The sequence below is a fragment of the Apodemus sylvaticus genome, chromosome 7 (assembly GCF_947179515.1).
Source record: "Apodemus sylvaticus chromosome 7, mApoSyl1.1, whole genome shotgun sequence".
Lineage (NCBI taxonomy): Eukaryota > Metazoa > Chordata > Mammalia > Rodentia > Muridae > Apodemus > Apodemus sylvaticus.
The window spans coordinates 120,946,068-120,958,133 of NC_067478.1; the positions used below are offsets into that span (position 1 = coordinate 120,946,068).

The 12,066-nt window shown below is 47.5% G+C and overlaps 1 protein-coding gene across 3 annotated transcripts in view; it reads left to right on the forward strand.

The window, feature by feature from the left end:
* The window catches only part of Amotl1 (angiomotin like 1), a 72,393-nt gene that overhangs the window by 10,530 nt on the left and 49,797 nt on the right, over positions 1 to 12,066 (forward strand). For all 3 annotated transcript variants that reach the window (XM_052189106.1, XM_052189104.1, XM_052189105.1), the window contains exon 2: positions 10,286 to 10,435. Coding sequence is in view for 2 of the 3 variants with exons in the window: in XM_052189104.1 (XP_052045064.1) it covers positions 10,286 to 10,435 (150 nt within the window). In the remaining variant the exon portion in view is untranslated. The remainder of the gene's footprint in view (positions 1 to 10,285; positions 10,436 to 12,066) is intronic.

The window sequence follows — 12,066 nt, forward strand, 5'->3', positions numbered from 1 at the left end:
GAGCTCTTGACTGTACATGTGGGGTGACCAGCAGTCTCAAGCTTCTGCCACTGTCATCTCCCTGGACTTATGAACCGTTACCTAGAATTGTAGGCCAATAAAATCTCTTCCTCTGCTAAGATGCTCGTTGTAGGAATATTTGTATCACAGCAACTGTAATGGACCAGGAGCAGGTACTATAAAAACAGTTTATCTTTTCAGTATTTAAGGCCTCCCTGTACCAGAGACTTGGATGAGTACCAGCTGAATGCTCCCATAGAACTTAGAGTTTTTTGTTTATGTATTTTTATCTGTGTGCTTATATGTTGACATTCACACACATATATGTATGTGCATGTGGAAGTCAGAAATCATATGCCACCCTTGATCATTCTCTGCCTTACACTGTTTTTTTTTCCTGCCTTGAGGGGTTGAACTAGGACCTCAGGCATGCTGGCCAAGGGTTGTGCTGCAGGTGAACAGGAAAGTTAGGGAGCAAAGGCCCATGAGAGGGTCTGCTTTTGTTTTTTGCAATGCAGAAGGCAGGTGTGTCCCACCCCATCCAGCACCTGTTGTCATCAAGCTGTGAGGGGCTGTGATTCTCAGATCCTGGCTTCTAACCTTTGTAGGCCACTTGACTCTGGACTTGCATGTCACCATGGCCAGGTAATTTGCAGGGCCTGGAAGAGTTTGGAGAATGCCAGGTAGTCTCTCCATTTTTTTCTTAGTTTTATCTAATGATGTACATTTTCCTGAGCTCTGACGGGAACCCTGCATAGCCCTTGTCTTATTTAGTGATTGCACAGCCTAAGTAGTAGTTGTGATAATCTTTATTTACTACTGTTTAGGTAAAAAAACAAAACAAAACAAAAAACAAACAAACAAAAAAACTTAGGTCTGATGTCCCAGGAGTCATAGTGGATGAAATGTGGGGCCAGGGCTGTGACCCCAAGAAGCAGATTTGGCAAAACAAAGCCCAAAGCATGCCTATCTTTGGCTGTTTTATCTTATGTCTTGTCTTTCTATGCTAGTGTTTTATGACAGAGTCACTCTCTTTCCTCTGTAGTCACTCTGCCCTGGTGTCCGTCCCTTGTCTGAGACTATCGTGAGTCACCTCTGTGTCCTTCCCACGTCCTAAGGGCAGAGTGTACCGTGGGGCCCTTCCTTCACTTTGTGAAGTAACCCTTGTGGGCTCACATCCTTGCTCATGCACCTTCTTGCAGGATCAGCTGGGGGACCATCTGTCTTGTGCTGCGCTGTCCTGAAGCCACAGGGTTCCCCTCATCAGACATAGTGCAGTCTGCCTCCTCAGTGATCACCAGGTGTGCTAGGCATACGAGAGAACCCGTTTCTAAGTATAGCCTGTTTTTAGCCTTTTCCTCTTAAAATTCTTACATTTCCCATCTTGTAGACATAGCCCTTGGGAGGGATGGGCAGGAGTGTGACACAGAGCGATGCTTCTCAGAGTGTCCTGGGGAAGCTGGGAGATTCTGGGACCGAAACACCACTGTCCTAGCAATCCCAGGCACTTGTGCACATTGACATCTGTTCCGGTGCAGAAGCACTGCTGTGGTATCTCTGTGGGGACCCTAGCAGTGGATTGGGCTGGGTGTTCCAGTGTTCCAGAGCCAGAGCCAGTTTATTCTGCACACATCGTAGAAAATAAATTTTTTATTCGATATACTCTTTATTTACATTTCAAATGATTTCCCCTTTCCTGGATCCCCCCTCCTTGAAAGTCCCATAAGCCCTTTTCCCTCCCCCTGTTCCCCAATTCACCCCTTCCCACTTCCCTCTCCTGGTATTCCCCTACACTGCTGCACTGAGCCTTTCAGGACCAGGGCCCTCTCCTTCCTTCTTCTTGGACATCATTTGATATATGAATTGTGTCTTGGGTATTCCAAGCTTCTAGGTTAATATCCGTTTATCAGCGAGTGCATACCATGAGTCTTCTTTTGAGTCTGGGTTACCTCACTTAGTATGATGTTCTTCAGCTCCATCCATTTGTCTAAGCATTTCATGAATTCATTGTTTCTAATGGCTGAATAGTACACCATTGTGTATATATACCACATTTTCTGTATCCATTCTTCTGTTGAGGGACATCTGGGTTCTTTCCAGCTTCTGGCTATTATAAATAGGGCTGCTATGCATATACTGGAGCATGTATCCTTATTACATGCTGGGGAATCCTATGGGTATATGCCCAGGAGTGGTATAACGGGGTCCTCCAGAAGTATCATGCCCAGCTTTCTGAGGAACCGGCAGACTGATTTCCAGAGTGGTTGTACCAGCTTGCAACCCCACCAGCAGTGGAGGAGTGTTCCTCTTTCTCCACATCCTCACAAGCACCTGTTTTCTCCTGAGTTTTTGATCTTAGCCATTCTGACTGGTGTGAGGTGAAATCTCAGGGTTTTTTGGATTCACATTTCCCTAAAGACTAAGGATGTTGAACATTTCTTTAGGTTCTTCTCAACCATTTGATATTCCTCAGGTGAAAATTCTTTGTTTAGCTCTGTACCCCATTTTTAATGGGGTTATTTGGCTCTCTGGAGTCTACCTTCTTGAGTTCTTTATATATATTGGATATTAGCCCTCTGTCGGATGTAGGATTGATTAAGATCTTTTCTCAATTTGTTGGTTGCCATTTTGTCCTTTTGACAATGTCCTTTGCCTTACAGAAACTTAGTAATTTTATGAGGTCCCATTTGTCAATTCTTGATCTTAGTAGAAAATGAAATTTAAGTGCCTTCATTTAAGGACATTCTAGTTTTAGCCTGTGTGCTAAATGTAGTCAAATCTCAAAATTGAGTACTGTTTAGCGTCCTGTGTCCAGGAGGAACAGGAACTGCCTCGTCTCAAAAATGGAGGAAAGCATACATGCACCTGAGATGACGGACATTTAATGCACTGATTTCAAAGGGAAAGTTAAAAAAAGAGAGATGCATTTATGTGTATGAGTATTTATCTTCCTGTATTTAAGTGTACCAAGTGTATGCAGTATCCACAGAGGCCAAGAGAGGGCATCATATCCTCTGGAACTGGAGTTGTAGAGTCTTGCGAGCTGCCTGTGGGTGCTGGAAATCCAACCCAGATCTTCTGCTGGTTCAGCTAGTGCTCTTAACCGTGGAGACAAACATGAAAGTTAAATTTTCATGGAGGAACCATGGGCAAGCAGCGACTTTTCTGATGTTGGTATTTGGTCAATGTTTTCTCAAAACTGAGCAACAGGAACTTGTCATTTCCAGTGGAACAAGGGGCATCTGTGCTACATCTGCGTTTGTTATTGTGATAGGATCCCTTACAAAAAGCAATTTAGGGGAGGGGTGGGTTTTTAGCTCACGGTTGCAGGTTACAGTAATGGTTTCCCAGTTCTGTTGTGAAAATAATGTCCAAGGACTGCGACAACGCTCCTGTGGATGCGCAGGGTGGGGTCTGCTCCTGTGGTTCCCCCGTCCCTGCTCTGACCCTCACATGCCCGGCTTATCTGTTGTTAATACGAGAAGAAGCACCGGCCTGACTCAGTCCCACGCTCTGTGTTTCCCATGGTAGACAGACAGACATCCCTTAAGTTTCCTCCGTTCGTTACTATCGTTGCGACACCACGCGGCAGCCCTCTGTCTGCCCGTAGGCAGCCATCCCTCCCGGTCCTCCAAAGCTGTATGCTCCATTATCAGTGCCCTGGCTCTCCACTGGGATCTGGGCAACAGTGCATGGTGTTCTCTCGAAGCAAATCCTGGCATCTGAAGGGCAAGGACCTAAGATTTCTTTGTCGTGTGGACTGTTCTTGAACATGTGATAATATATCAGAAACATTTCTAAGTAAGCACAGCTAAGTTAAACGTTAGACAGATTTAAAGTCAGTTATCACACATTTCCCTTTGAGGGCGTCTAAATTAAACAGGCATCTTTGTATTGGTTTTATGTGTTTTCTGGAGTAGAAGGCTTGGCCCATGGGATAGGAGTCAAGTCTGATGCCAGTTTGGAAGACCATGTCTTGCACGGGGCCGAAACTCATGCAAACTTTACATTCATTACTCCCCACACCAAACCCTGTGTTTTCAGTCATATTTTCCAGGAACGAAAAGAACGAGAAGGCAATGAGCATTTCCTCTTAGGGAGGTGTCTGCTGCACACCGGTGTTTGTTGTGAGCAGGTGTGTTGTATATGTGTGTGTTATGTGCAGGTATACGTTGTGAGCAGGTGTGTGTTGGGCGCAGTTGTGTGTCCTGAGCAGATGTGTGCAGGTGTGTTGTGTCGGGTGTGTAAGGAGGCTGCCTTTGCACGTCTCTCCTGGGCCCAGGTGCCTGCAGTGTGACTGCTCCATCCCTTTTCTTCCAGCTGTGTTCTTGGGCTTTCCTCTTCCCTCACAGCCCCTGTTTTCAGTGCAAATCTCCGTGAGTGGGGTATTCCACACTTCAAGAAGACTCCCAGCCTTTCCTCAGCCAGGCCAGGCTGCAGGGTGCAGCCAAGAGGCTCTGACACACTCAGCACATTCCTTCACCGTTCAGAAGGCGAGGGGGAAACCGCAGACTCGGTTCTGGCGTTCGACGTGTCTGTTAGAAAGTCAGGGGCAGTTACGTGATCTGGTGGTGAAGTGGTTTTGAGGTGTGTGGGAAGCTTTAGACGATATGGAACTATGAGGAAGTTCTGAAATTTGGTGACACCTGGCTGTTGACTTTCTGTCAGAGGCATCTGTGAGGAAAGGGCCTCAGGCCTGCAGACTCTAAAGAACCAGTATTAACTGCAAAAAGTGACAGGAAACATCCCCGCACTCTAGGAAGCTGAAGGGAGAAGGAGCTATTGGAAACACTCAGAGGCTGCTCAGAGAGGGACTGCTAACATTTTTCTTTAAACTATGTGGTGCTGAGAGGATCCCAGAGAACACAGCTTTCTTCTCTGTGCAGACAGAGAATACACTCCACTCTGTATGCCACTCGTACAAATCCACAACACAGCATGTCTTCCAAGGCATTGTCCTCATGAAGGTGGTAGCAGCATCCTGCCTTAAACAAGGCCTGTCGCAAAGTCCTGAGCTGGCGATGGCAAATGGTAAGTTCCACATCCTCCAAGCATAGGCGGCTGTGGAGACAATGGAGGGGGTGGGGAGGCCCTCGGAGGAGAGTTTACTGAGAATTTAAAGCAGTTGAAGGGACAGCAGTGGTACTGGGAGGATGAAGGTGACGTGTTCAGCAGGGATGCTGAGGGACTCAGGAACACTACAGACAGCCAGAGGAGGAGCCTTGGAAATCAAACAAAGTCTGACCTTGAAGTGATAGACCAGAAGATTCTATCTGCAAGATGTGACTTGTGGAAAGGACAGAGATGTACCAGTGTCCCCCCACCAATGTTCTGTGTGTGTGTGTATGTGTGTGTGTGTGTGGGGGGGGTGGCAGTAGGGAACTGATGTCTAGAGTTCAAGGGGGCTTTCTGAGCCTGCTCAGTTGGCATGGTGATAGATGTTGGGTCTGCCTCTGGGGAGTCACCCAGTTAGCACAGGAATGGAATTGCAACGGTGCTTACAGTCCCCTGCCCTGTCTCTTTCCTTCTATTTCATTTTTCTTTAACAATGACACCCTTTATCATCTGTGCATATGCTTTCAAGCTAGTGAGAGAAAAAGTCTTGGTCGGAGCGTGTCACATCCAGGCTGGGAGGACAGTCACAAAGGAAGAGACCTTAGAACTGTGAAGGGAAGTGCGTTTTCAGTGTTTCCAGAGAAAGCCAGGAGCACTGGAGCTCAGGATGGGGAGTGAAGGGGGGGCGGGGATCCTGTGGCGAGTGAAATGGGTGGTTGTCAGTCTGTGGAAACACTAAAGTCTCCAGAATCCCAGAGCTTAGCCTTTGCTGAGCATAGCAGTGAAGACGCTTGCCTTCCCTCCTGATAAGGTACTGGGAGCTCCGTAGGCCTCCGCAGATTTCCTCCCTGGAGACCTGGGGCCCCAGGCTGCCCTTGGCCTGCTGTTCAGTGCTTTGGCCTGGTGTCACAACCCTCAGCAGAGGGCCTGGCCTCCGAGAGGTTGGTAACTGTCAGCCGCCTACGTTGACAAGTGGCCTTGTATGGATGCCGTCTTTCTGAAGCCTCTCCTACACACAGCCGCGTTGTACAGATACAGTGCTGAGCCAGGGAGCCAGGAGAGGCCCTTCGTCTCCCTACGCCGGTGGGGTTGTTGGTCTCTGGGTCTGGGCCAGGCCGCACAGGGGCCTTCTGGGTGGTAGCCGTGTCTGGAAGGCTTTGTGGCTTCTTGAAGCTCAAGTTCCCCACAAGGAAATGCCAGCAAGGAAAAGGAAAGAGCTTCTGCTCAGGCTGTGTCTGCGTCCACGTTCTCATTTCACACACCCTTGGACCAGCTTGTAAAAAAAAAAAAAAGAATGAATTCTTGCTGGAGAAGGTCCCTGTTCAAGATGATGGCGTAAAATGGTCAGCAAGGCACAGGAACACATGGGACAGGACCCCAAGATTGTGCAGACATTTGCTCTCTGACCCAGAAATCCCATCCAGACTTGGAGACATGCATCCCTGCCACGGTTCCTGGTGTGGGGTTGACCCTGGTTCCTTAGGCAGGGTCAGTGCTGAAATAGCCCAGCTGTTTCTCGCTGGACTGAAATAAACCACCTCAGCCTGTCCACCTGCAGGGCCTCTTCTCTTACCTGTGGGTTCTCGTTCCTTTCCTCAGCACCCAGAACCCTGGCAGCTGTGAGAATGTCTGTCGCTAAATGTATGAACCCCATGTATGTGTGAAAACTGTCTTTAGCACCCATATGACAGGGCACAGCATCTGTCCATCTGTCCATCTATCTGCCCATGTGTGTGTGTGTGTGTGTGTGTGCTAGTTTTTTTTCATTGACGACCATGTAGTCAAAGGCATCGTTGGTGTTCTCTGAATGCAGGCTCCTTTAAGGACGACTATTCCGTGGCTTGGAGCACTTGAGCCCACGTTTTCTTGGCCAGCCACAGAAAAGCTGGGGAGAAATGATGGCTACGACTGTTGCTGTGGCTGATGGCTAATGCAGGGCCCAGTGTGAGAGCTATAGTAAAGGTGTGCACACTCTCTCCCTCCCCTTACATACATCCATGCGTTCGATGTATTCAAAGCTCAGCCGCTTAGTCACGCGACTAGACAATAGCCTGTGAAGGTGTCGCATGCTGCCCCGTACCAATCTGACCCCGCACAATGTTAACAAAACACCACACTTTGATTGGAGCGTGTGAGCTCTTGATTCCCCTAAGCCTCTTGTGCCCACTTGGTACAGCAGCCTGCAGGGCAGGGTTTGTTTATTTTGTCCTCGATGTACCCCACTTTCCCTTTAGCTTTGGGATCCCCAACATTCACTCCTTGTTGTAGTCATTTTGAGAGCTTTAGAAAAGACAGCCATCTGGCTCAGCCTGGTGGTGCTTGCCTGCAATCTGAGCTACTCTGGAGGTAGAGGCAGGGGGATTGCATGTTCAGGATTTCCTGAACCACAGAGTTGAGTTGAGTTTAGACTAGTCTGACAACTTATCAAGACCTCTAGCAAATAAAAAATATATTAAGAAGCAAGAAATTGATGTCGTTCAGTCAGTGGTAGAATGCTTCCTAGTATGTATAAGACACCGAGTTCAGTTTTCAGTACTACACAGGCATGATGCACACACTCAAACATACACAGATTCATGTACACACACATACACATATGCAGGCACATATGCATACACCCATATCTACATGCTCATGCACACATGCACAAAACATACATGCATACGCAAACACACATAAAACACATACCTGCAATACATATGTGCAGGCATGCATGCACACACATGTGCATACATATATACACAAACATACATACACAAACACACATGTACACACATGCATACATATATACACAGACACACATGCATACATACACACATAAACATACAGACACACATGCATATACTCATGCACATATACACATTTGTGTACACACACTCACACACAAATATTCATGCACATACATATACACAGACACACATATAAACACACAGAAGCACACACTCAAGCACACATACACACACATAAACACACACCCATGCAACATACCAATACACTCACACACATGCTAATGCATACACATTTATTCATACAGACACACCAACATTCTCATACACACACTCTCATCACACATACTTACTCAAACACACTCATGCACACGCACCAACACACACTCTCACATACACTCATCACACGTACTTACTCATATACACTCATGCACACATACACAAACATGCACATACTCACAGACACACAAATACATTTATGCACGCATACAAACTCACAAGCACACACATAAACACACATACAAATACACGCACACTTATGAATTTATGAACACATACACAGACACCCACACTCAAGCACACACACATAAACACACACACTCACACACATACAAACACGCACCCTCATGAACATATACACATAGACACCCACACTCAAACACACATACACACACATAAACATACACACACAAACATACACTCATAAACACACACATACTCACGCACACAGTTCAGTTACTTGGCTCCTACTCTGTAGTGGGATTTGAAAAGTACCCCAAGTAATATGCAGCCATGCCTGTGCCTTGTTCCCCTCTAGTTTGACACTCGGGCAGCTAGAAGCCATGTCAGGATTGCCTTTAGATCAAGCTGTCTAGAATACCCAGCTTTAGCTGTAGGCTTTCAGGTTTATGGTTGTAAAAGATGAGCCCTAGAAAGGGCTCCCCCTTCTCTTCAGGGCAGTCAGTGCACGCTGCTGGAAGGAGAGGCCTCCGGCTTTAGACTGATCCTGGTACAATATGCCTTTCAGGCTTGCTGTGTAATCCTCTCTAGGGTGAGAGTCCCAAATAGAATTATTTTATTTTAAGTTTACAGGGTAAGCGTTTCAGCAGTGGAAATCATAATTTTGTCTTTATGGGTCAGACATGCCTATGATATGGTGATCACACATACAAATGGTATTTCACCTCTGAGGCACAGTGACTCAGGGAGAGGGACGACAGGCCTATCATTGGTCCTTGGTGTCATGAGTCACTAGTAGCTCTGGTCTTGTGCAATTCTTGGGAATAAATTGCAGAAGCCTGGTGCCGGGCATGGTGTCACACGCCTGTAATCCCAGCACTTGGGAGGCAGAGGCAGGTGAATTTCTGAGTTCGAGGCCAGCCTGGTCTACAAAGTGAGTTCCAGGACAGCCAGCGCTACACAGAGAAACCTTGTCTCAAAAAACAAAAACAAAAATAAAAACAAAAAGATTCAGAAGCCTGGTTTGAAGCAATTTCTGAAAATTGTTCCTTTATTTTCAAATGGAGTTATCTTTCAGGCAAGGATCTTAATAAATAATAACAAGACTCTCCAGAGTAAATTGAAAAAAAAAATGAAGAGCTTTCATCTTGGTCTTCACACAGAGGCATATCAGAGCGGGAAGGGAAAGTGGCTTTATTGGCCAGAGGTCCCGCAATTGGCAAATGTGCTGTCAGTGTCCCTGAAGCGGGATCTCATGGTTGGTGGCTGTGGGTCTAAGTGTAGCATCAAGTGTAACTTGAAAAAGAAGTGCACTAGTGTGTGTGTGTCTGTGTCTGTGTGTGTCTGTGTCTCTGTGTGTGTCTGTATCTGTGTGTCTGTGTGTGTGTCTGTGTGTGTATATTTGTGTATGTCTGTGTGTGTGTGTCTGTGTGTGTGTCTGTATCTGTGTGTGTCTGTGCCTGTGTGTGTGTGTCTGTATCTGTGTGTATCTGTGTCTGTGTGTGTGTCTGTACCTGTGTGTGTAGCAGAAAAAGGAGCGTGAATGGCCACTGCTTGGCTGAGGCCCAGGCTCAGGTCCCTAGTTCCAGTGCGATGTGAGACTCCGAAGCCTCACGGAGCCACAGCACACTGTGTCTCTGCCTGGGACATTCTCTTGCTGACACATGACCTGGCAACGTGGCCACTCCTTCTCCTATCCTATATTTCAGGAGAGGCAGCTGTTCTTCTGGCTTTTCTTTTTCTGGCCTGCCCCACTCCCTCACGTCTGCCTTGGCCATTTCAAACCTCACGCTCTCCCGGTTCTGCAGAAGACTGTGTGTGCTGTTCCGAGGTGACAGCTTTGCGCCCTCGCTCAGCAGGTCTTTGAAAGCTTATAGGTCAGCATGGTGGGTGGCTGGATTCGTGACAGTTCTGGGAAGTAGCTTTGGAATTTTATGAATGAAATAGGCAGAGTCACACTGCAAGCTGCCGTGTGGGGGACATGAGTCACGCAGGAAGGAGGCACGTGATTGGCACTAACACACACATCGTTTCCTTTCCCCCAGCTCCTCCCCCCATCTGCTACAGCCCCAGCAGTCCTGTGCCGATTCTAGAAGACCCCGCCCACTTCTACCCCGACTTGCAGCCCCACTCTGGGAGGCATGAAGCGGCTACTCTGACAGTGGAGGCAAGCAGAGGCCTGAGGGGGAAAGGCGGTAAGTCCTCTCACCGTTGGCACACACGTTGGGAGCACAGAGGACCAGAGTTTCTCGTTTTCATCTCTTCTGCATTAAGTAACCCCTGTGCCTGTGGCTTTAGGTACCACCACTTTCACTACCCAAGGTCAATGGCCATCTGGAAGGATGAATTGAAAAGTGCTACAAGTTAACAGTTCATAAATCTTAAATACAGTCACAGCTGCATGCTGTCAGATTGGGTCTATGTTACTATTGGCTGTTACTGACAGTCTCGTATGTGAAATTTGTGTTAATTTTATACAGGTATATATATACACACACACACAGAGAAACACACATATATACACAGACAGAGAAACACACACACACACACACACGCACAGAGAAACACACACATACACAGAGAGAGAGAGGGAGAGGGAGGGAGAGAGAGAGAGAGAAATACACACACACACACACACACACACACACACACACACACACAGAGTCTTGCACTGTCCTTGCACATACAGGCTTGGCACTGACTGTCCTTGGCTTCAGGATTCCATGGAGGGTCTTGGAATGTATCCTTGAGGGAAAAGAAGGGGCTTACTGTCATTCAGACAATTTTCTATTCTCTAGACTTAAGTCATCAGACAGAACTAAGCATTGTCTCCTGCTAGGAGATTTATTTTAATTCATGTTGTATCATGATATTAATAAGACCATTCGGGGCTGGGTAAAACAGCTTGCCGTCCAAGCACTTGGGCCTGAGTTGGATCCTAGAATGTAAAGAAGCTGAACACAGAGTTGTCACCCCAGCACTGGTGAGGTGGAGAGGGACAGGACTCTGGGACCCACTGGCCCTCAGGTCCCAGCGAGAGACCATGTCTCAAAAGCACAAGGTGACCTTCTCCCCCAAGCTCAGGGTCAGAGAAGCTTGTGGAAGAGAGGGGCAGAGCTGGGAAGGAGCAGGAGTGTACTGAGATGCTGTTTCCTGGCCCGGCTGCTGCACACTTAACTCACGGCAGCCGTGGACGTGCAGAAGACCAAGGTGACAAGATCTGCCAGGGTCCCAGCTGGGCTGGCAGCACGGGACCCAGTGGGTGACAAAACAGGCTCAAAAATGAAAAGAAGGAAGGAAGGACGGAAGGACAGAAGGAAAGAAGGAAGCAGGGATGGAGGGAGAGGATGGCGGTAGGAGGATAGTGATGAATGGACGGTGCGGGGACACTAGGAGTGGGCACAAAATACATCATTTTTGTCTATGGCACTGTCCGAGAACAAACAAAGAACATCCTCTTAGGAGAAATGAGGTGGCTGGTCCCCGAGGGACAACACTGAGGCTGTGGCCTCCACACGTACAGGTACATCCACACAAACATGCAGGTTCACCCTTCCCACTGTAAAAAGGATGATTTTGCTCCACTGTGACTCCCTCTCCAAAGGGGAATCCTCCTGTCTTCGTACACGGAAGCTGCAGACTTGCTTCATCTGTAGCCAGCTATGCTGCATTCTAAATCTCAGATTCTAAATGCTTCCCTGCCTTTTCTCAAGTCCTTCGCCTCTTCCCCATCTCTGCTTCCAGTTTTTGTTTTCACAAATAAGTCAGAACTTCAGAAGAAATTCAAAGCCTTACTAAGGAACGTCTCCCTTTCGGACGATTCCCC